Raw genomic sequence first — 25269 nt, 5'->3', positions numbered from 1 at the left:
GTCCCAACGACTCGATTAATATTTTTCTATTCCAAGCATTACATAACGCATTACATAACATCGGCCACTATATTGTCTTATTGTTGAGTTTGATGCTATGTTAGACTAAGTAATCAATGAAATAGTTGCCTGTACTCACTTAAGTTTTACAACAGTGCGGACGGTGTTGTCAGGCAGGATGCGCCTGATCAGGTTGAAATCAGCCACGTATAGAGATCCGTCAGGAGCTGCCGTCAGATCTGCTGGCGTCAGCAGACGTTGGTTAATGGCATCGTCGTCGCAGTTTTTGCAGTTAACTTCCCGCTGTCGTCCATCGCCCATGAGCGTTCGCAACACACGAGGCCGCTGCTTGAGGTAAATGTTGCGCCCGTCGCCCTTCTGCAGTATGCCTGGGGGCAGGGTGAAGTTCTGGAGGTTAGTATGTGGACCGATGCATTTGAATATCAGGATAAATGACGTATTCAGTTGCTGATTAAGTGAACACATATACATTGAATATCAAGTTGAGGGAGGTATCCTATAGGTAATTACGAGAACTGATACACATTAAATATTAGGACGAAGGACGTGCAACATTTAGTGCCTACACACAGCCTATAGAGTTCGGAGAGTAGAATAATTATGACAAATTCAGTATTCATGCATACGGACTTTGAGTGGTACAAGTCATTGTCTGCAAATTTTTGGGTCCCATTTGCCATTATTTGGAGTATGGGGAATGGTACTCACCCTCATGGAAGTTGTAGCGGTGGTGGATGGACAAGTCCCAGCCTCCGATGTCAGAGATGCTCATCTCGTGGCCAGAGACCTGCGTGGTCTGTGCCTCCCAGATCACGCGGTCACAGTTGCTGTACGCGTAGCCCACGCGCACCACCGCCCACGTCACGCCGTACACGCGCTGTCTGTCGTCCCACGTGAGGAAAACATCATACACATTAGTATGCGCACGAGGGGTATTAAGTTTACGGTTAGTGTGCATGCATAAAGCAGAGATAACTATTCTATGCGCTTTAATATTTTACACTTATAGTGTCAAGCAGATACTGTGTGAAAAAACTATTGGCAAATAAATTATAATCAACGACTTGTCCTTCTTGTAGATATGACCAAATTAGTTGAAATTGCTTCTAAAGAAGGAACGTGCAAATGAATTTTATTTCATAGCAGAGGTTTAAGTTTTTAAACGTAAGCTTTATTAATGTACTGCCTTCAATAAAAATAGCTTATTAAAGAACATATCATCTCTTACCCGACAAAAAATTGGTCCTTCCCTTGTATTGAAAGAAAACGTAGCTCATTATTATTGAGCTATACCAAAAAAATTATAATGACTTGAAAAAAAGCAACTAACTTATCAATGATTTTAATAGTGAACTTCTAAGTAATTCTGTTCACCGTACCGATAAACATTGAGTCTGTCCCAGGCATAAGTAAACTTGATGTCGGCGTCCGCCTCGAAGGTCTTCTCGAATAAGATCCCCTCGATGGTGATGCGCAAGTGAATCAGGCGCAGAGTCGCCGGAATCTTGTCCGGAGTCAGCTGGAGCTGGATCGTAGATTCGTATCCAATAGACCTGGGAAAAAGAATTGACAATTCCTTAATTACAGGCATAGAATCGTTAACGCTGAAAAGTTCGTTTTCAGTGAAGTGCGAATCATTTCGGCAAAACCATCAGGCGAGAATAGGGTTGTTTGTTAATGTTTTATTACAACAAGTCTCGGAGAAATGGTTGATACAAGGCACGAATGCTCTGTAATTAACATATTGTTTGAAGTAACAATGATTACGTGAAACGAGGCATTCGAAATTCAGTATCGAGGAATAACTTACATAGCACGAAACAGAAAATGAAGGTATCAATTATATATAATAAGGTGCCCGACTGTAGTCGATATATTGAGTACATGAAGCGGTCACATAACATGCTGCAGTGTAATATGAAGTGATGACATATGCTGCAGTGTAGCATGAAGTAATCGCACATTAGTTTGAACGGATTGGCGACAAGAGGAATGGCATAGAGCTCCTCGACTGGAGGAATGGCATAGAGCCCCGCACCTGGAAGAATGACTGAAACCCCACACCTAGAGGAATGACACAAAGCAAATCACCTGGAGGAATGGTAGACAAGGTGTAGCCCCGAGCCAGGGATGGGCAGGGATTCTTGGATGACCTGAGACTCAGCGAGGATGGCCGAGCGCTCAGGACAGCCGCCCTGGAAGCCGTGTTTCCAGGTGGCCAGCACGACAGGCTTGAGCTTGTCGTAGTCGTGGTCCAGGCACGGCGTTGCGGGGGGAGGTGGCACGATACTGGTCGTCGTCATTACAATCGTGTCGATAACCACGACCTGCATCACATTCGCGACATGAAGAGGTTAAACTCGCGTCATTCCAGTACGCACGCACAGGGTAATATTAACGCTCGCCATTCCACTGCACTCGCAGGGCTCTAATATCAGCGCACCTCATTCCACGGCACCCGCAGGGGTCTAATAATAACTAACATCATTCCACGGCACCCGCAGGGGTCTAATATCAACGCACCTCATTCCACGGCACTCGCACGGTCTTGACGTATGGTCTGAAGGGAGGCTTGCCAAAGACCAGCTTCACGGCGCCCCCGCCGTTGACCATGAGGTCGAAGCGCCCCCCGTGGCGGGTGAGGGTGAACCCCGTGTCGTTGGGGCGGAACATGGACACCCGCACCCCCAGCAACCCTGAGCCCTGGCCACTGATAACGCGACCACGCACCACCGATGCTCGGCTGAACGAAAGAGTGAAATACAGCGTTATAATCTTTAAGTATTAAGTTGGTTTGTTTTCGTCATGATGAGCTTTGGCGAGAGCAACACCAAGAGTTATACGAGTGCGTTGGTTATTCATCATGATATTGCCTTGCACTACTGGCGAGGCATGAGATCAATGATTCTACATGACAACCTTCCAGTTAATTAAAAAATGTGTTGCTACAAACGGCAATGTTCTACAAATAGCAGAACGTAGTCATAGTGTCAAGCGGCTCTCAGGTTGAAGAGAGCTATATAGATACTCTGACACCTACAAATATTAAAGAGACTAACCAGGCCAGTGCCAGTAGCGCTGTGACTTTAAGCCTTCAAGGGGCTGTAGTGCAGTGAAATTGTACATTATAATTAGGCAATCATAGTGTAATGTGCTTACAATATTAAAGCCATGCGCACTTTGTGAAGAGAGTGAGAAGAAATTATAGAATTTGTGTTAGCGTGAAATAACTTAAGGACGAGCGTGAGTATTGAGTAAGGTAAGCAGGTTCAGGAGCTTAGCAGACTTAAGTTTCAAAATGTAAAATTATGAGAAATAAAGCAAAGTAATTAGAATGAGATCAGAGCTAACTATGGAAATAATATAAAATAATGATGTAATATTTCAGTGAATTTTTTCAGTCTAAACCAGAATACTAGTTTTTTTACCATATCATAAATTATTCAATGTTAAACAATAAACTAGAAATAAACTTTCAAAAAAATTTATGAATATTCATGTTCATGCAAAGGTCCCGAAGAAAAATAATATCCATCCTGTATCAAAAATATTAAAATTATCAAGCTTCCTGATCTTAATGTTTTCACAAAGTTCTAAACTTTTATGAGCTATATAGAGCTAACTAATTGTAAAATCGAAATCATATAGAATATAGAAACAGTTGAAATCGTATACACTACTCCATGTATGAGGTTAACCTGAAACAGAACTACACGCTTACCTCTCATTGACTTGTCTCTTAGGCGAGCTATGGGGCAAGAAAATGTCTTTTTAATTAAGGGCGAGCCTTTATAACGAGTTGCTGGTGATGATAAACACTTATTTCTGGATTGATCGATATACCAGTAGTACATGTTGTACTATTTTACTATTGTTAGCAGTATGACGCACGACTACAGTCAATGCACTGCACATTGTGTACTAGGATAAGCAGAAGCAACGCACGAGCAATATATAGGAGAGTTTACGGCTTCAAGTCGCTGGAAGAGATTATATAAGTTTGCTGCGGCGCGGAGCGTTCACTGCAATATTCCCAGTAAAATTTAATGACAATTTCCAATATACGGACCAAAGTTCCAACAGAATTTTGATTTCATTGCTTGGTGAACAGTATTGAATTACTGCAAGTATCCTGGATGAAGTAGAAAAAACTATTTCCATACAGACAGACGCGAGAAGATAGTCATACATTGAATATACATGTTTCATACTACGCCTGCAATGATATTCCTACAAGAAGGCATCATCTGAGTAGAAAAATCCTAAATTCTACATTTAATCAGTCCTCGTCAATAATTTTGTGATACGACAACAACTGCCATGTTCAGGTGCATTAATCTCGTTCCGTAGAGGGGATAGGTTCATTTCGAGGTTTATTGAGGGAAAAATAGCCCTTTGTTAGTCTTGATTCAAGACATTGAAGGATCCCCTCCCAATTTAGGGTGCGAATCCTCCATCATGAACGTCGTAATGATCTCCTGAAATAAGGATGAGGCCGTGGGCAGGCTGACATAACGAGCAAATCTACGGGGTAATTCACCGCGCGTCGGCCCGCGGGCCTTGCTCGGGATAACTAGAAAATCCTGCGTGTAATTCTCGTGAGTCTAAACGCTTGTCGTCAAAGGAATCCTGACCACTTTGTTCATCAAACGACTGGGCATTTCAAGTGCAATTAGGTCCATTGCGAAGAGATCTACTCGCTCCGTGGGGGTTTGATGGCACCTCCAGCCCCGAGGGGAGATGCTAACGGTCGTCTGCGTCGCTCTCATGACGCTGCCCTCGAATTCCAACGACACTCGAGGCGTCGCAAGCACCAACAATAGAACCTAAGCTGCTGCCATGAACCAACTTGATACAAAATAACAAGAATAAAGACTGGAACAGAGTATTTTATCTTTTTAAGAACGTAAAAACCTCAAGATAAGTCTAAATGTAAAAGCATATCAACAAATGGATAGAAAGGCAATTGCTGTTGCATCAACTAACAAATAACAAACATTGATTATCAAATTCGGGAAAACGTTGTCGACAAAAATTTTTCACTTTTTTAACGAATTCGACTAAACCATATGACTTTGATTATTTCTAAACCAACTCGTACAAACTACGCAGATTATGTGCTGCCGCCACAATTCAAGCAAACTATTTAAAATATGTAGTTTATGTATAAAAAGTTTTTACAAAGACTACGTTTGATTTCTAAGCATTTCAAAACTACTGTTGTATCCATGTGTGCAGCGGCCTACATTTTTACCATTTTCTTTATATCACAAAAAAACACACCATTTAATAGATGTTGTTACAAGGGTCACTTCCTTACCTTTTTAGGACATTGGCCAATTGATGGAAATGTATGTTTACCCCTGAAATTTAATATGCTATAAACGCGCATTGTAATATCATAGCCTGTACCAGTACGTTGTTATTTACTCCTTACATGTGACAGGCAATAAACATGCATTGTAATATCATCGCCTGCACCAGTATGATGTTAAGATCAGCAACCAAAGGCTGTCATCGACGCTGTTCGAGGCTGCAGCTTCAAAGCTATCAAATTTCAGCAAGATGGCCCGAATTAATATATTCCTGGTGCCGTATCACGGGGAATTTCTATGAACTTGTCGGGCCCAGATAGCCGCCTAACTTTGCCCAACTTGTGGCTGTCTCGTTGCCTCTCCAAGAATTCCAAACATCCCTTCACAATAATAACGCGTTGAAAATGCAATAGCCTATAAGTTGGTCTTTGCCATTACCCAAATATCGACACGCGATACCAAAGTAAGAGCAGGAGCGCTTCTTTATGAATGCGCTTAGAGGAAATGCATTCGTCCAAAATACGTTTTTTGACTTTGCACAGAAATGGGAAAATTACCTCCTACGCAAAATAATTTTTTTGAACAATGTGCTCGTGGTGAAAGGTTTTTCATTTCACGTATATGTTATCACGGTTGTAAATTCTCGAGCAGCTTCTATACAAATTAAATAGAAATAATTTTTCGCCTTTCTGAGCACAATAATATTGGAGGAACATCGAAAAAGTAATTATTCGCGTAATTAAAAATGAATATACATGACGATTTATTGTCCAATATGAGTAATAATTTATGCATTTTTCATTATTCGTGAAATTAGGCACGTTCAATACAAAGAAATTATTCGTAACAATTAGTCATTCAAAAAATTCCATCTCGACTTGTATTTTAAGTCCTTTATCTTAAACCTTAAATGGTTTATTATTCAAAACAAAATGCATAAAATGCCGCTAATAGGCGTATAATTTACAGCCTATACACTTGCGGGTTGGCCTTATTCAGCACAAAATTGTTCGTTGAATTGTCGTTTTGCGGGAATTATTATTGTGTTCCCTGCAGTCGTCATGACATTCATTGTCTTGATGGAAAAACAAGTTGAAATAAGTCGAGACGCTGCCTGGCGCATCACAATAAATATATTATTGAGGCTTCCCTCAGTTTATTGGCTCAGGCTATTGATTCTGTAACGACGGCGACCGCATAATTGGTATCAATATCACGGACGCGCTCGACTTATTCGCTAATTAAAGGCTTATTCAATCTATGAGGAAAACTGTCTGTCATAATATTATTATTTCGCGTCGTTAGAATGAAAAAATCTTATGAATATTCGTAAAACAATTTGTTGACTAGGTGAGCTTTAATTAAGGAAAACCACTTACAATGCCGTTTATTCGTCCACGATGCCGTTTATGTGCGGTTTCCATATAATATTTGAACTTTAATTAAATTTGAACGACATCAACGAAATTCCGAATAGAAACGCGGCGTTCCGAACAGACCTCTATCTCTCGGGCGGCTTCAATTATAGTCTTATTAATGAGTCAATTATCAGGTCCGTCCTCGACGACGTTATCTTGATGTGTTAATCAGATAACAATTGTTAAGCAGACGAGCTGAGGGCGCGTGAAGTAGCAGGGAGCTGATCAGAGTCGCAGCCACCCAAACACAGGATGTCGACAGGCGTTGACATGTCTCACTGTATTTCACCATCAAATTATTGTGATGAAAATGATGATGATAATGAGATGCATAACGAAGAATCAAGATGGGATAAGCTATTAGTGATCCCAAACTACGATGATATCATGGTTGGGCACACAATTATGCGGATTTTGTTTCTCGCGTCTTCTTTGTTTTTACGGTGGCGACATAATTACCGTACCAGATAAATTATTCAAGTTAAAACAGGAGAGAGGTGTTGAATAATCATCATAATTGAGTAATTCTGACAGATACTAATTATTGTTACGATAACCATGCTCGTAATTGAGCAGAAATTTTTTCCGGCGAGGCGACTATTAAATTTCGGCATTCATTGAGAACCTAGGCAAGCAGTTGGAAAGAAAAAAATGAACGTTTTCACCAGTCCTCCACCGTTCGACTTGTGAGTGTTGCGAAACATTAAAATATTACGTAATATCACACCTAAATATTAAAATATTATGTAACATCACACCTAAATATTAAAATATTATGTAATATCACACCTCTGGTTGAAGGCAGCCTGCTTTGCGTAGGTCTGCAGGGATCCTTCCTCGACGATGAACCTCATCTTCTGGAAGAAGGATGCGGTGACAGCAGGAGGCTGCTTCCTCAGGAGGATGTCGATGGGGTCGTGGGAGCTGTAGCAGTGGTTCGAGCGGTCGCAGGGGGAGACGGTGCAACACTCGGAGTCCTCGCAGTCCGTTAGACCGTCTACAGGCGGAGCACACAACGTTCATTTGCATGCGCTCTAAAGACATTAATTTCCACGTGTTGAATAAAGGCATTAATAAACGTTAAATGAACTTTGTTTAAACGAATTCAACCCGTAATCAAAACTGTTTGAACGTCAGATGCCTAAAGAGAAGCAAGCAATTTTGCATCGAATGAAGTGTAACAAACCTCCTTGCTTAGCAGTTTTATGAATCATTACATAAACTCAAGGCAAAAATGAGTGTAGATATGAATGATTACAAAGAAATTATTCCTTAGACATAGCTGTCTTGAAATGAATTTTTGAATTTTGTACCCAGACATGATTTTGAGACATCAAATTACAGACATGAGCCCATAGACACGATAACCTAGACATGAGAATTTTTGTACACGTTAGCTTAAAGATAAGCACGCAGTCACGTACCTTGATCGTTGTCCTGACCGTCCTGACACTCGCTCTCAAGTCTCGTGGCACAGTCGAGACCCTCGTAGAGCTGATGGCACACGCAGTGCCACTCCTCATCCTTGAGGACACACGTGCCGTGGCCGGAGCATGCGGACGGGCAGCCCGACAACGTGCAGTGTCGCCCGTTCCAGCCCGTCATGCACACGCACGTCCCGTTCTTGCACTGGCCGTGCTCTTCACATCTGTGCGTGGGCGCGTATCACATTTATGAGCATACGTTGGGTGAAAGCGTATTTTTCTTCGTAATCTATGATCCATCGTCAGCACATGCTGTAGATATGCGTATTGGTGTTGTTTTTATCTATACATACACTCAGTGGAATGAATGAGTCTTTGTTCTAACAGCGAAGCACGTTTTGCTTTTGTGCGGGTTACCCTGACACATTTTGGCCTCGGCAATGGGGCACATAAATCTACGTTCGTTCGCTGATGGTGCAATAGGCAGAAGTGAGTCTATTTGGACAATATGAACCATTCATTTTTTACTGAGAATATAATATTGAATACTTAATAGAATATTGAATATAGAATAGAATGCTTAATAGAATAGAATACTTAATAATAGAATATAATATTGAAAACTTATCCAGAGTACGAACTCGTCAATGTGAGTCAAGGGTCTTATTTAATTTAAATCATTAAAGGGCTACACAAAGACGGTTTCTCACATGTATTCACTCAAAGTAACTTATGAGCCACTGTTAAGTAATGTTTACTGCGTTACGCATGAAACTGAGTCCTTTTGTTGCCCGTTACAGAAGATATATCACACTCCGCTCGATGCTCATTGTGTGACTTGACCGCCATGATACCCAGCCATCTATGGAGATAGCTTTGACTGACAGGGCTAGATATTTCGTTACATAAGGTGGGTCCACTCACCCTACGTCGCAGTTGTCGTACATGAGGTGGGTCAACTCACCCTACGTCGCAGTTGTCGTACATGAGGTGGGTCAACTTACCCTACGTCGCAGTTGTCGTACATAAGGTGCGTCAACTCACCCTACGTCGCAGTTGTCGCACATAAGCTTAGTCAACTCATCCTACGTCGCAGTTGTCATACATAAGCTTAATCAACTCACCCTACGTCGCAGTTGTCGTACATAAGCTGGTTCATTGTCGTACATAAGCTTAGTCAACTCATCCTACGTCGCAGTTGTCATACATAAGCTTAATCAACTCACCCTACGTCGCAGTTGTCGTACATAAGCTTAATCAACTCACCCTACGTCTCAGTTGTCGTACATAAGCTGGGTCAACTCACCCTACGTCGCATTTGTCGTACATAAGCTTAGTCAACTCACCCTACGTCGCAGTTGTCGTTCATAAGCTTAATCAACTCACCCTACGTCGCAGTAGTCGTACATAAGCTTAATCAACTCACCCTACGTCGCAGTTGTCGTACATAAGCTGGGTCAACTCACCCTACGTCGCATTTGTCGTACATAAGCTTAGTCAACTCATCCTATGTCGCAGTTGTCGTACATGTAGTAGGTCAACTGACCTGGCGTCGCAAGTGCGCAGGTCGCACTTGTCGCCCGTCCATCCGTCGCTGCAGAGACACTGCGACCCTTCACAGCGCCCGTGCAGACCGCAGTCCAGACCACACACTTCTGAGGGAGCAATAGGGATGGTCTGAGGGTTGGAAGGTCTAAGGGTCGGATGGTCTGAGGGTCAGATGGTTTGAGGGTCGGATGGTCTGAGGGTCGGATGGTCTGAGGGTCGGATGGTCTGAGGGTCGGATGGTCTGAGGGTCGGATGGTCTGAGGGTTGGATGGTCTGAGGGTTGGATGGTCTGAGGGTTGGATGGTCTGAGGGTCGGATGGTCTGAGGGTCGGATGGTTTGAGGGTCGGATGGCCTGAGGGTCGGATGGTCTGAGGGTCGGATGGTCTGAGGGCCCACATGATCTTTCATTCTGACACGGCGATGGCAGTAGGAACCGTGACGGGATGAACTTATAACCTGGGCTGGACTGAGTATCTGTGACGTCTTTCCGATCTTAGGGTCTATGAAAACATTAAATCACAGGGTCTCTGAATCTGATAATCTTAAGGTCTAGGAATGGTTATGGTCTGAAGTAAATTTATGTCATGACCAAACAAACTCAGACCTGTTCACGAATCATGCACTCCTGAGTTAGTATCTGAGCATTACCTCTGAACATTACCCATCAGAAACATACTACATATTCTGACATATAGGTAAGGTATAGAACAAATAAGTATGTTTATTGATCACGTAAATTAAAAATTTAAGTCGAAGCAAGATCGAAGCATTCATGAACACAGCATAAACGTGTTAGCGCATGTTCGTCACATGCACACCTATTGGTGACACCTAATTTTCAGGCACGTTATTTATGGCGTAACATGTCTGCAGGGGATTAGTGAAGGCGTAACATGTCTGCAGGAGATTAGTGAAGGCGTAACATGTCTGCAGGAGATTAGTGAAGGCGTAACATGTCTGCAGGAGATTAGTAAAGGCGTAACATGTCCGCAGGAGATTAGTGAGGGCGTAACATGTCTGTAGGAGATTAGTGAGGGCGTAACATTAGTGAGTGAGGGCGTCTGTAGGAGATGCCTCATATCCTTCATGCCCATTTATAGTGCTTGTGCGATTTTTGCGCGTTAAATCAACAATTATATAATTTTTCAGTATAAATATGAATATACATGACCAAAGATTTAATCGATAATTTGATTATTGTTATAATATGGCAGGTAATAAATCCTTTATTTAGTAAGTCCCTTTTGTCGTGAGTACAAGAACTTCAAATCCAAAAATATTAAATGTTTTTTTTTTCTAATCAATAGAATTTATTTGCTCGGCTTTTAAATGATTCAAGAAACTTATGAGTAAATTGTCATAACTGAAGTTAAATTGTTGACTCACTCTTGTCGCACTCTGACCCCGTCCACTGAGGTTCACAGACGCACTCCTGACTCTCGAGGTCGAAGTTGCCATGCATGGAACAGTCAGGCAGACACTGCAGCGCCGCGTCGTCCATCTTGGCACAGTCAGTGTCACGCCAGCCTTTCTGGCAGATGCACGTGCCGTTCACGCACCACCCGTGACCCGAGCACGTAGGATGCGGGCACTCCACTACACACGTTAGCGGGTTAGTCGTACTTAAGGGTGACTGCGATGAATTTAATGCACAATTAAGCAGTTAGTGTAGGGTAAATAAATTTTATATGGATGGATATTTACTCAGGTTACGAGGTCCGTAGGTGATATGGAAACATGTTAGATAAATTAGGCATTTTCATAGATAACGTGCGTGCTTGCTGGTTTTGAATTTAATGCAGTAAATTGAACAGAGTAGTAACACGTTCACATACATAAGCTATTTGCAAAGTTAAGCACTTTTTAAAAGTGACACACCAAACTTAAACTCACCCTCCTGACAGAACTCGCCCTTGAAGCCCATAGCGCAGCTGCAGCGGCCGTCGACGCAGTGGCCGTTGCCGCTACAGTCCGGCACCTCGCACTCGTCGTAGCGCAGGTTGCACTCCGGCCCCTTCCAGCCTGGCAGACACACGCACCTTCCTTCTACGTACTCCCCCTGCCCGCTGCACAGCTCTGGGCACTCCACTGCACAGACACAAGCACAGTGCATAGTTTAAGCAAAAGCTTCTCAGGCAATCCGATCAAAACACATGAATTAAATAATAACATCGAACGAATGATTTTCAAGTTAATGCATGAAATTACGAAATGAAAATGGTGTTTTTCAAGAAATGTAAAAAATAGTGATTTTATTAAAATTACCATTGCGATATTTCAAAGTCCGCAAATGGAGTACCAAACGGTCTTATACAGTAAATGGATTCGGCAGTTAACAGTTTTCCCGGGTCATAATTTCGCAGCAACCGTCGTGATCGAAGCTTATCAGGAGATTAATTCAGTATATCAGTACAGTTCAGTATAGCTGTTTGCTGGTCAAAGTTCCCGACTCAGGTAAATAAATTGTAATTTTGAGTTTTAAGCCAAAAATAGGACAACGAGGTTCGCTGAACTTCTCTCAACCAAGGAACATTTTTTGCCATAATTTGTTAGGACTTTTGTCATTTGTCGTGGCGGTCAAAGACACGCAGACGACAAGTTTTGTCTCTGTATAGACGCGATGGACTTTGGTAGCGCATAAAAGAAACTAAACGCGCACCATGAATTGTCGAAAGTACAAATGTTTTGCAATGAAAACGACGATTAAATAATATTGAAGAAAGGTTAAGCTGCTTCTGGTTACGTTCTCAGGTGGCAAGAAATGATACAAGCCGACTAAAAATTATTAACGAGATTCAGGTTAAGCTGACGTTCAGAAAATTATGTTTGACTTAAGTCTGTTCTTAGTATTCTTCACGTGGACAATTTATACAGTTATACTGCGGCTGGAAGTACATCTTTCGATTAAATAGCATAATACCTGAATAATATAGCTTCCACATAGAAACATTCATATGAATTTAAATTATGACATAAATAACATATAAACTGTACTTTCTGTCCAGTCACTGACCAAGTGACCAAACATGGAGTCTCGCAGAGAATACTTTAAAATAATCGTTAGTAATGACGTGAATGATTTAGAATTGATAACACAATAGAAGCATTAGCAGCCGAATTGGGTTGGTTTGGGCCATTGGATATTGTTTTGAACGTTTTTGTAGCTATTGTTTGAATTAAACTACGCGACTACCAAGGCAGTGCGAAAAGACATCAGGTTCAGAGCAAGTTCCAGCATGACAAGCAGCATAAAATGCTTCCAGCATGCTTCATAACCATTATATTCTTCCGGTATCTCCAAACGTATTATGCGGTATCCTTGACACTAATGCATTTTTCAAAGACCCAGTATCACAAATGCTTTGGTGCCTTTTCAGGACCATGCCAAAAATGGTCCCAATTATTGGAATCTGACAACTACGGGTAAAGGATTATGAAAAACTTCGATTGCGCGACCAAGGAAAAAGTCTGGCATAATACAACCAAAGGCGAGAGCTGAAGAAGATGCGCAAGCGCTATGCGTTTCAGAACATGTACCAAAAATAAAATAATAAAGATTGAATCTGAGAACTCTGATGCTGCTACAATGGTGGCAATGCTAGCACAATGATGAGGAAGTATTGCTGGCAAAAATAACGTCATCACACGACACATGATAACACATCATCACACGTCACAAGATAACACGTCATCACACGTCACAAGATAACACGTCATCACATGTCACAAGATAACACGTCATCACACATCAGCCTCGTCAGGCCGTCACAGCGACGTGGTCCGCGCCGTCTCTCCCTAAATATTCAGGATCTGTGGACTTCTCAGTGGCCGACGCATAAACAAAGGCATTTGTTCGGGATCCCTGAATCCCAAAAGCCAGAAATATTGCAACCTTTAAGAGATTCTGTGGCAATTCCAGTGCATCGTCCTCCCTTCGGGGCTTGATTTAAACACTACGAACCAAGCGTGTTTTGGACTTAACGACTTTGTCAACGACGAACGCTTGAATGGAGCTTGATATTTCTCAACAAATAGGCTTCGCAGAGAGCTTTTCTGGAATTGTGCTTGAGATTTAGGAAGTTTAATAAGTCCAAATAATTGTATCGTTATTATTGATGTACGCGACAAATGCTGTTACCGTTTAGTTTAAGTAGTTTTATTATGATTATTCTTATTGATGTGTACGCTAGTGACTGTTTCTTCATAGATAAATGAAGAGCCGACTAACGTAAAAAGATAACGCTGTGCATTGCACGACTATTTAACGAGCTAGTTGGCTACAATGTTATTCCTACCCACGATGATTATAATCATTAGAGAAAATGCTTACGTTTGTCCGTGACATGGCGCACGAATGGCGTCACTCGATCGTCAAGACCCGGAAAATATTGCACGCATTTTGTCTTGGGCAAGAAACGCCGTGCGTAAAGGCAGCTCAATGCACTCCCAGCGCTGCCCGCGCTTCGAAAATTCAACAAAAAATACAAATCAGTACTCACTACAGTGAGTGACAGAGAGCGTATTTTCTCATCGACGAAAACTTGAGGTCACGGACAGACGGACGGACAGACGGACAGACAGACGGACGGACGGACATGGCGAGCACAATAGTGCATTTTTTCCATAAATGAGCAAATGCGCTAAAAAAGTCCCATCAAATAAGTGAAGATGAAAAAACAAATAACTGGAGATGAAAATCAGAAGAAAAAAGCTGACAAATGATGATGGGAAGTGAAGGAAGCTGAATTTTACTGCACTGGGCGTGACTTGATAACCGCAAAATTAATGTATCAATAGCTTTTACAATTTTTTGGATGCAAATGATTTTAAAACGGAATTACATAAACAAAATTGCACATTTATCATCATTTAGTTTAAAATGTAAAAATGTATAAATAACTGAGAAGTTAGAAGTAATAAACGCCAGACCTCGTTAACAAGATTAGTGGTATCTTTTCATTTTACTTTGACATGTATTTATTTACATGGCATTCCCAATGAACAGCTTCCACACAAGAGTCGAGTCCGTCAGTAAAAGTGTAGACTTGTTCGGCCAGAATTGAACTTACTTCGGCTCGCAGTAAAAGAAGAGAAACAAGCCTGTTGCAAATTAGGTGAGTTTGAGAAGTTAGAAGGCGTCGGAATACATAGCACGTTGGTCACGTGCAGTGTCGTAACATATATAAAAAATGTACGAGAATATATAATGACGCTATTTTAAGAAGCATCATAAAAATATGCGGCTTTATGTGTGCAAGATATTAAAAAGGCGGAAAATTTCTGCAAAATTTGCAATAGAATGACGCACGACTCATTCAAATATAGTACGAATCTTGATACATTGGTGCAGAGTTCTGTTGTTATCTTATTGAGACATAGATTTTGTCGTGAATAAGTGAATGGATAAGGAGTATAAGTATACATAGATCAGAGATAATACAAAAATAGTATATAAAAGAAGCTCTATATTTGCCCCGAGTCAGGCAAGGACATCGAGAGCAGTTCCCGGACATTCGCACGCTGTATCGGCCAAAGAAGTTCGCGTCTACAAGCAATGGCGCGAATAAATTACATTGAAACAAAGCCGTAACTTGGCCGCTCCAGACGGCGAATTTACATAGAACTGAACTTTGTCTTGGGCGGCGCGGCAGCAGAATAAGACTGTCGTGCTTGTCGTGCTGGTTGGTCGTGCTGGTCGTGCTGGTCGTATAGGTCGTGCAGGTCTTGCTGGTCGTATAGGTCGTGCTGGTCGTGCTGGTCGTGCTGGTCGTGCTGGTCGTGCTGGTCGTGCTGGTCGTGCTAGTCGTGCTGGTCGTGCTAGGATTGCAGTTCGTGCAGGTCGTGCCTGCTGCCTGTCGTGCTGGTCGTGCTAGGATTGCAGGTCGTGTTGGTAGTGCAAGTCGTGCTGATCGTGCATGTCGTGCTGCAGTCGCAAAAGTCGTGCAACAAATACTACAAAGAAGCGATGGAGGAATAAGATGTTTATATCTATAAAATGATCAACTTGGTATCCACGAGGAGCCCTACGTATAGCGGCAACTTCGTATATCAGGAATCTTTCGTCACTTACCATGAGTATTGAGTATTGATTATTACAACCGTTCACTTTAACACTTAATCGTGATACTTAATTATTGCAATTCATTAGTTATATTCATTATACGCCGGCAAATGTCCCCTATACGCCCAGCACACGCAGGCAAATACCTCAGCCTACGTCACCTAAAAGTTTGCCTGCACGCAGACATGCGAAGTCAATTATTAGCGACGCCTCCAAGACGCGCAGATTCTGATTTTCTCGCGGAAAACTTTAAATTAAGACCGACAGTTTTGGCAGACTCTGTGCGACGGACTCCGAGGTCGGCGTATGCGACGAGGATTAAAGATTTAAGCTTTTGTAGATTAGATATGCACAGATGAAGTAGGTTTATTTTAACACCACCGCATTGGTCGTCATTTAATGCGTGCGAAACTATCTATAGCTCCAGAAATGTGCGCAAAATTAGAATTATATTTTAATTCTACCATATATTGTATAAAATCACTTTTATTACAGTTAAATAAAGCAAAATTAATATTATTATTATTACCAAAACTGTTATTAAAATTATCATTGACAAAACTGACGCAGGCCAGGAACCTTTTTATTATAAGAATAATATGAATGTAAACCTCACGATAATAATTAGTTAAGACGTATTAACGAATAATAAACTACCGACACACCATTTCATGAACATTAAGTTGTTAATATTTTGTAACAGGCGCGCAATTTTCCGCACAAATTTTCGTTATTCTTGTCATTGACAAAAAATTTATTAGAATCCTGGAATTTTGCGCCACGAGTCCACCATATTAATTCTTCGAAATTCTTATTATGTTTAAATTTATGGACCTTTACAGTATAAAAGGGACCTCATGGAGCTTGTGGCATGAAAAGCTCGACAGTTGTGGCATGAACATGACTCCATGGAGCTTGTGGCATGATAAGCCTTACAGTTGTGGCATGAACATGACTCCATGGAGCTTGTGGCATGAAAAGCTCGACAGTTGTGGCATGAATAGACTCCATGGAGCTTGTGGCATGACAAGCCCAACAGTTGTGGCATGAACATGACCACATGGAGTTTGTGGCATGATAAGCCCTACAGTTGTGGCATGAACATGACTCCATGGAGCTTGTGGCATGATAAGCCCTACAGTTGTGGCATGAACATGACTACATGGAGCTTGTGGCATGATAAGCCCTACAGTTGTGGCATGAACATGACTACATGGAGCTTGTGGCATGATAAGCCTCACAGTTGTGGCATGAACATGACNATCCAGATATTCATTATACGGAGAGTGCGACATTCTGCTAGTTTTGCAACACTTCAGGTGTTACAGCAGCATATACTGAGCTAGTGCCGACTAGTTACTACTAGTGCCGACTAGTGTCGACTAGTCTGCAGGTGTAGTGAAGTCATTCACGAGATAACTAGTCGGTACAGAGAACTTCTGCGGGAGTGCAATTGTCAGTCCTCGTCTTGCAATTCTTCACACAATCACTATCACTATTAAGCACCGACATATATTAGTGAATATTAGTGACAGCGCTATATCAGCGCTGTCACTATATATCACTGTTACTATTAAGCACCATCTCTATTAGCGCTGTCACTATATATCAATATTACTATTAAGCACCATCTTTATTAGAGCTGTCACTATATATCAATATTACTGTTCTCAATATTGACGGCTAAAATGAAATCTCATTTTGCGCTAGCAATATTCATCACTCTCCCTATTTGGCACAATAACTATTAAACACTAACATTATTTACTTAGCGCCATCAATAATTATCACTATTTAGCACTATAGAGTGCTACCGATGCGAAAAAAAGTTGTAATAAATGGCTGTTGTGATCGCAACATTTTCCCTTAAATAGAATTTTAATCTCATGTCTTCTCGAAAATCCGTTCATTCATCAAATGTCTCCGTAGAGTCAAGACTAAACTAGCTGCAGGAACAAATTTTGGTGAGCTTCCTAACAGGCATGTTCGAAAATTTAATTGATAATTGCTATAGATGCTCCACCCAAATTATGTTTGTTTGGAAATTTAAGCGCCCAGATTCCAGAATAGGTAAAATCCTTGATTTTAAATGAACTATGTTAAGTGGATGTCTGGGAGGATTACCTGCTAATAAATGAAATGAAATCCTAATTTCCTAATGATAAAAATCATTATTATAGTAGGTATTCGACATAATTGTGCAAAGAAGAATCGATAACTAAGTTGTCTTCCAGACTTGACAAGAAAATTGTATGACTTACTCTGAACTACCATGGTCATTAAGCCGCAGTTTGCAGCGTAAACCATAATTTACATTGCTATATTATTCATATTATTAACACACTCCGCTAGTAATTATGGCCGCGAGGGCAGAGGCCGAGGGTCGGCCGCTCTCACGAGGCGCTGCTGCCGCAGACACCGCGGCTCCGAGAGCGAGTCATTACTTAATGGGCAAGCCTACCCCGACATCATTACTTAGGGCATGCCATGGCGCTATGCCATCACATGGCGGCATGTGAACGCTTGTGACGGTATGTGATGGCTTGCCATGGCGCTATGCCATCACATGGCGGCATGTGAACGCATGTGACGGTATGTGATGGCTTGCCACGGCGCTATGCCATCACATGGCGGCATGTGAACTGATGGAGGATGTAGGATGTAGGATGGATGCGTGCGATGGAGGCTACGATGCAGGCGGTACAACAACCGCTATCAACGTTATCGCGAGCGCGTCATCGATCGTACCTCCGGCATCCAATTGCAGCCAAATGTATCGTCATTATATATTGATCTCTCAATCATTAATATTTAATGGATTGAGATGAGTGTTTTAAGTGATATATCTTCTGTATTAAAGATAGAGAAAAGAAGGTACTGTCAAAATTTATTTTATTATTGTGACACGAACAAAGCCGAGGAAATGAAAACATGCATGTTTAGAAAAATTGTTATCATTTACATAATCCTCATCGATACACTACACTATATCTTCTTCAGCATCTTTCTGCCTTTTCTTTTAAATTATTTTCACTGTAGGTTTTCAATAATTCCAACAATGTCTATTTATCTATATTCATATTTTTTATAAACTATTGATTTTCAGAATTTATTACCATTGCTTGTATTATTGTTGTTGTTGCAACAAGTAATTATCATTATAACTAGAGTCGCATCGTTACTCATGGGTGAGCAAGGCTGGAGATCAGGAGGTAATGGAATGTTTGGTGCCGCGTCCGTAGAGTTTAAGACACATTAAGAAGAAATGCTGAATGTACTGTACGTAGCATGCATTGAAACTTCCGTATGTTTGAAGACAAATTTAAACTGACATTTTATTAGTTATGAGTAACTAAACATGACCAGGACTTGGAAAATAATCTGCAGGAAATTTATCACTATCATCAGGGACGCGCGATTACCGAAAAATGTCCTTGAAATTTTGCATTTGCATTTTCTTGGCGTTGCCAGCGCATTTTGAGGAATTTGTGGTGGGAACTAAAGGAAAACTAAAGCATATACGACCTGTGCATAAGGGAGTACGGCTTGGGCGTGAGGCAGACATAAGGAAGTACGGCCAGGGTAAGGATACGGCATAAGTACGGCCAGGGTAAGGAGATGACATAAGTACGGCCAGGGTAAGGGGACGACATATGTGAGGCTAGGGTAAGGGGCCACATATTTACGGCCACGGCAAGGTATTCTAATTACGGTTATTACGGCCATGGCACGCGCTGCATATCGGACGCCCCGACGCGCCTTGCGCCGCGATTGGAAAACGATGCGCGACGCCCGATGCGCTCCCGCCGGCGCCGGGGAACGGGGCGCAAGCGCGCACTAGCGCGAATATGTGCGCGATGAACCTGAATGCGATCAATCTCTGCGCAAATAATCTGAGCGCCATTAATCTGGGTACGATTTATCTGTGTACGATGAACCTGTGTACGATTAATCTCTGCGCGATTAGTCTGGGCGCCGTTAATTTGGGTACGATTTATCTGAGTACGATTAATGTATGTGCGAAACTAATCTGTGCGCCATTATTCTGTATCCGATTAATCAGTGCGCGATGAACCTGTGTACGATTACTCAGTGCGCTATTAATACGTGTGCCATTAATTTGTGTACGAATAATCTATTTGAAACAAACCTGAGTGCAAATAATCTACGGGCGATAAATTTGAGTGTGTAGAATCTCAGCGCGATCAATCAGGGCGATATAAACTGCGCGATAAACCTGTGTAATAAACCTACGCGATAAACTAACAGCATAAAAACTGCTATAGATTGTCATGTGCACATGTGCAACACGAGTCGACATGATGAGTATTTAGGAGGTCATGTAACGTAAGAAGTCGACATGGAAAGCATTTCTCGTGGTCTGGAGAAAGTTGAATAGAAATACTTCCTTCAAGCGATTCCTTGAAACAACCATGCTTCCTTTTAAAAATTCCACAAAGCGTAAAGGACTTCTAAGTTATTGAGGTAATTAGAATTGAAATGTTATAATATATTATCAAGCCAATCTCACGCATTACCCCGCCGCGGATATGTAATGTCACGTGTCGACTCGCGCACCATCTGCCGGTGCACCATCCACTCTTATTATAACTCAATGAACTCAATGAATACCTGAATTAAGCTACCAGAATTAAAGCCTAAAGACACTGGGCTTGAAATAAGATATTCAAGCCCACAGTGTGGGGGACAGAGGTCCATTTGTGCACCACCGAGAGGACAAAGGCCCATTTAGGCGCCATCGGGCCCCAATTTTAAGCCATTTCACGGTCCGTCCAAGAAACAAACGCAGCGGAAACGCTGACCGGCGGCCCTCTGACGCAAAATTTTAATTAAATCCCCAGGCTGCGCAAAATTTTCAGGAGAAAATTTCAACGATATTCATGATCTAGGGAAAAATAAAATAAGGATCTTCCAAGCAGGGATTAGGCTCCGTAATTGAACGTGTGTTATTTTCAGTAGATGAAAATCATATCAAATTTAATGCTGTATGAAATCGCAGTAATTATGTTGAGGCTATAATAACATCCTTCGGAAGCTATGAATGCGTTTAAGCAGCTCAAATACTTTGCTTTCCGTGGATGTTCAACAAATAATTCATGCCACCAGACTTTCTCGCGTACACGCTGTCCTGTCGTTGTTTTTTTCTTAATTTTAATTCAAAAAGTATGAAAAGATTGTTAAAGAAATAAGATTGTTTACTTTAAATTATAGCTTAAAGTAATTGATTGCAAGAGAAGCGCAGTGTTGGGCACGTGAGACGAGCGTGGAGAGCGTGTCAGTGATAAGTAGGCCAAATGTGAGGCACACTATCACGCCGTGTGAGGCGGGTGTGTGAGGCGCGTGTGAGGCGCGTGTGAGGCGCGTGTGAGGCACGTGTGAGGCGCGTGTGAGGCACGTGTGAGGCGCGTGTGAGGCGCGTGTGAGTCGAACGTGGAGTGTACGGACGAACTTGGGATGTACGAACGAACTTTGCATGTAGGGACGGACTTGGGATGTACGGACGAACGTGGAGTGTACGGATGAACTTGGGATGTAGGGATAAATTTGTGAAGTAGGGACGAACATAGGACGTAGGGACCAATTGGGGATGTAGGGATCAACTTGAGATGTAAGGATACGCAGAGGATGATTAACTAAATCAATTGGGGATGTAGTCACATGATGATGGACGTATATTGATCAGTTGAAGGATATCAATGGAAAATTGAGAAGAAATTGCAGCAAACTTGGGCTTTAGAACTAATCAAGCAAACAATAATTCTTACTAGCAATACTCTTTTATGGATCAATTTGTACACCTTCATAACTTCTCCAGCATATCTTATATGATCAAATAATACGATATAAGTGATAATTATAATAGAGATATGAACACTGCCGCTTTGAGTACTAGTAAGAACGAGCTGAACGTACCAAACGATGGAGGTGAGTGCGAGTTAAGCGTAGCAAAGACAAAAGGTACGCGTCAAATGCACGTAAGAAGAGCATGAAATAACCCGTACCTAGACATGCAAATAATAGGAATTTGTAGTAAGTAAATAATGCCGTAAGCCGCAAGTTAATGTCTTAGGAATTACCGTAAGCCGCACGACGGTTCATAAGCATTGCTGGAACTAACACAAGTTTCACGTTCTGAGCACGAGAATGTATCGTGTATCTAGCTACGGCATACGGATCCAAAGTACTTGCCATAATGGACCAGAGGTGATTTAAACCGCTAGAAGTGATCGAAGTTCATGGCGCTGCAGATGAATGCGCGATTTTTGGCCGCTGCTGAACGCAATTTGAGTAGAAATTGAACAATTTAATTAAACTGTCGCGCAGAGTCCTTATCGGTATACAGTTGTTGAACATAAGTTGTATATAAACTTCCTATCCTTTTCATTTCATTCAAGAGGTGATTGTGACAGCTCGTCGCTCATTTGGTAACCATAACGACTGCGAGGGTACCAAAGGAGTGAACTGTTGCCGGAGCAAAATAGAGTTTAATTCAAAGGCTGGCCTACGTAAAGGTGAACATCGGTCACCAACAGGCCTAGGAGAGATCAGCAACGCACAGGTAAGAGTAAGCATCTCGAGGATTAGGAGTGATGCTGAGGCAGATACTATTTGTGGGGTACAGACGTACAGTTTAACATTCATTCATCGACTCGGGTAAGTTGGAAAACGGAATTTTTTAAAACACGTTGGCTAACGAAGTGGTACATATGCGTACCAGGAAATGTATTTCTCCAGGACGTAGTGATACATAATTAAGGTTGCCTAAAATCGGCCAAATCCGAGAACTAAAAAGGCCAAAAAGGGCCGATAACTCAATATATACTAGTTTATTTGTAGCTTCTGCTATAAAAATTTCATTTATTTTCTTTTTGCAGTATTTAACATTTAATTAGAAAAAACCCCTATCATAAATTTTAGCCGGCCAACGCAATTGAGAAAAACTAAATCACGGAATTTGTCCGGAAAAAATGACCGTCTGGCTACCTGTTTAAAAACGGTACTAAAAGTGAAATAGTAGTACAAGATGAAGCAATCGTAGTCGACGTGTTAAAATAACCATTATTAAAACTAGGAATGAAGCGGTAGCTCGTGCGGCCACTGCATCAAAACGAACTTATTGGTTAAATATCGCTAACCTGCGCCAAATCGCCGTCAATGCTGTACAGTGGACATGTGGACATTAGGGAGCTCGTGTGAAAATTGATAGCACTTACATTTACATATTTTTACTTTTCATGGCCAATAATTGTGGGCTTTGAAGGCAGCGCTTGAAAAAAACTTAGCCAGGAAATTTTTCCCTGGCAAAAATTTGTCAGGATTTTTTCCTGGCTAAAGTTTGCCAGGAAAAAGTTTCAAAGCGAACATACATGAAGGATATCACTACAATACTTTATTGTACGGAGTCCTGAAACCCCCGCAGCCGCGGTTAAAGCGCGCTGTATCGAGCCGGATACGTAATATATTGAGAGAAAAAAGCTAATAAAAAAGAAAGGGAGCGAAGAAAATTTTAATTTTTTGAGTTTAAACTTTTGTTAGTGAAAAAAATGAAAATTGTGGTAGAAAAATGATGACTAAATAAAAAATGGAGCCTGGAACCAGCATTTGAAAAGAACAATTTTTTTGGCACTATTAACAAATTTTAATTCCAAAAAATTTAGCAAGTAATTAAAAGATACAGTAAAAAATAATAAACAAACGTTACTCATCGCATAACGATGACACATTTACGAAGGGGGGAGATCGAGTGAAAATTTAAAAAATTTAAAAGAACGGAAATAATGAGAGCTTTTGGATCGTGGACTGTTTTAGAACCTATCGCTCTAAAATTAATCCTAGAACAATGCGTATAGCTCTTAAAGAGTTTAATTTTCCCGCGTAAGTGCACATCAATTGGCGAAGATGACAACAAAAATCCCCATGATGACGTTTGAGAAATAATGATCTAATTTTCTTGGGTATTTGGAGGAAAATCGCCCAAAATTGACAGATTGAACGCCCATAATTGACAGATTGCACAAAGAAACTTACTTTGTTTGTTGAAATTAAAGTCACTCCAAAGCAAGTTGCTAATCATAATTTGCCATGACAGATCGCAAAGTCAACACGCGTTGACTTTTTGCCATGACAGATCGCAAAGTCAACTCGTGTTGAAAACTCATGAGCCTAATATGGTTCACTATTACAAAAAGAATGTGTAGAATCATGAGCACGGAACTGGCATATCGCGAATTCAACTCACGTCGCAAATTCGTAGTTAATGACTCAATCGGCGCGGTGGCGACAAGCAAAAGTCCACGGGCGGTGCGCCAATTACCGCTGACAGTCCCCGAGTCGCTGATAAAAACAGTCCTTATTGATTGGCACTATCACCGCCCCCTCAGGAGGGGGGCTGTTTCAGCACGGAACACGGCTTCAGGGAAACTTGGTGTGTTACAGCCTGAACTGAACTGCTTCAGCACGGAACACGACTTCACGGAAACTTGGTGTGTTACAGCCTGAATTGAACTGCTTCAGCACGGAACACGACTTCACGGAAACTTGGTGTGTTACAGCCTGAACTGAACTGCTTCAGCACGGAACACGACTTCAGGGAAACTTGGTGTGTTACAGCCTGAACTGAACTGCTTCAGCACGGAACACGACATCAGGGAAACTTGGTGTGTTACGGCCTGAACTGAACTGCTTCAGCACGGAACAAGACTTCAGGGAAACTTTGTGTGGTACAGCCTGAACTGAACTGGGTTCTCATACGTACAAGGTGACGAAGTTACGCAGCCTGAGTTCGGAAGCCACTAGGAACTTCGGAGCAGTCGTAAGTAGAAAAAAAGAGGCAGCAGTGCTGTGGGTTGTACCAGCGTGGCAACAGAGAAAGTTGTTTAAGTCCTGTTGATAAATATACTAAAGATTTACACACTTTAGATTGGCATACTAAAGATTCACACACTTTAGATTGGCAAACTGAAAATCGGCAATGCTGCTCTAATGTTTAGGCAGGAAAAATTAGAAAATAAATTTGTTACGTTCTAGTATAGCAACGAGACTACATATCACACTGTAGTCCTTCGCATTGCTTCTCATAAATTTGTTCTCAGTTTTGCTGAAACGAACAAGTCTAGGCATCTAGACATCTATCTCTCTGTGGAGATGCTGCAACTAAACGATCATGTTTACAGCTCCACGGCAGACTACCGATGAGAGTGTGCTGCGAGCAGTGGGCAGCTGCGTAGTGTGCAATGACGGGCTTGAAATGTAGAGCAGCTGTAGGGCAGTAGAATGGCAGCAACAGGGCAGCAATGGCGCGGCAGTAAAGTGGTAGTAAGACAGTAACTATAAGTAACAGTAGTGAAGCAATATGGCAGCAGGAAGGCAGTTGAACGATATTGGGATAGAAGGATGAGGAAAACAGTGGACGAGCGGTAGAGCAGTAGAGCAGTAGATGAGCAGTTCTAACGCAATGGTA

The 25269-nt window shown here is 41.7% G+C and overlaps 1 protein-coding gene across 1 annotated transcript in view; it reads right to left on the bottom strand.

The window, feature by feature from the left end:
- Positions 1 to 25269, bottom strand: part of LOC108668830 (teneurin-m) — a 33251-nt gene that overhangs the window by 7070 nt on the left and 912 nt on the right. Inside the window, exons 2-12 of the mRNA XM_047883348.1 lie at positions 11621 to 11815; positions 11114 to 11323; positions 9725 to 9833; positions 8179 to 8402; positions 7544 to 7751; positions 3743 to 3769; positions 2545 to 2764; positions 2113 to 2348; positions 1401 to 1574; positions 730 to 902; positions 140 to 389 (exon numbers count right to left, since the gene is read on the bottom strand). Of these exons, the coding sequence (XP_047739304.1) occupies positions 140 to 389; positions 730 to 902; positions 1401 to 1574; positions 2113 to 2348; positions 2545 to 2764; positions 3743 to 3769; positions 7544 to 7751; positions 8179 to 8402; positions 9725 to 9833; positions 11114 to 11323; positions 11621 to 11815 (2026 nt within the window). The remainder of the gene's footprint in view (positions 1 to 139; positions 390 to 729; positions 903 to 1400; positions 1575 to 2112; positions 2349 to 2544; positions 2765 to 3742; positions 3770 to 7543; positions 7752 to 8178; positions 8403 to 9724; positions 9834 to 11113; positions 11324 to 11620; positions 11816 to 25269) is intronic.

Source organism: Hyalella azteca, unplaced genomic scaffold (assembly GCF_000764305.2).
Source record: "Hyalella azteca isolate HAZT.00-mixed unplaced genomic scaffold, Hazt_2.0.2 contig12678, whole genome shotgun sequence".
NCBI lineage: Eukaryota > Metazoa > Arthropoda > Malacostraca > Amphipoda > Hyalellidae > Hyalella > Hyalella azteca.
This window is presented reverse-complemented; position numbering and strand designations above follow the sequence as displayed.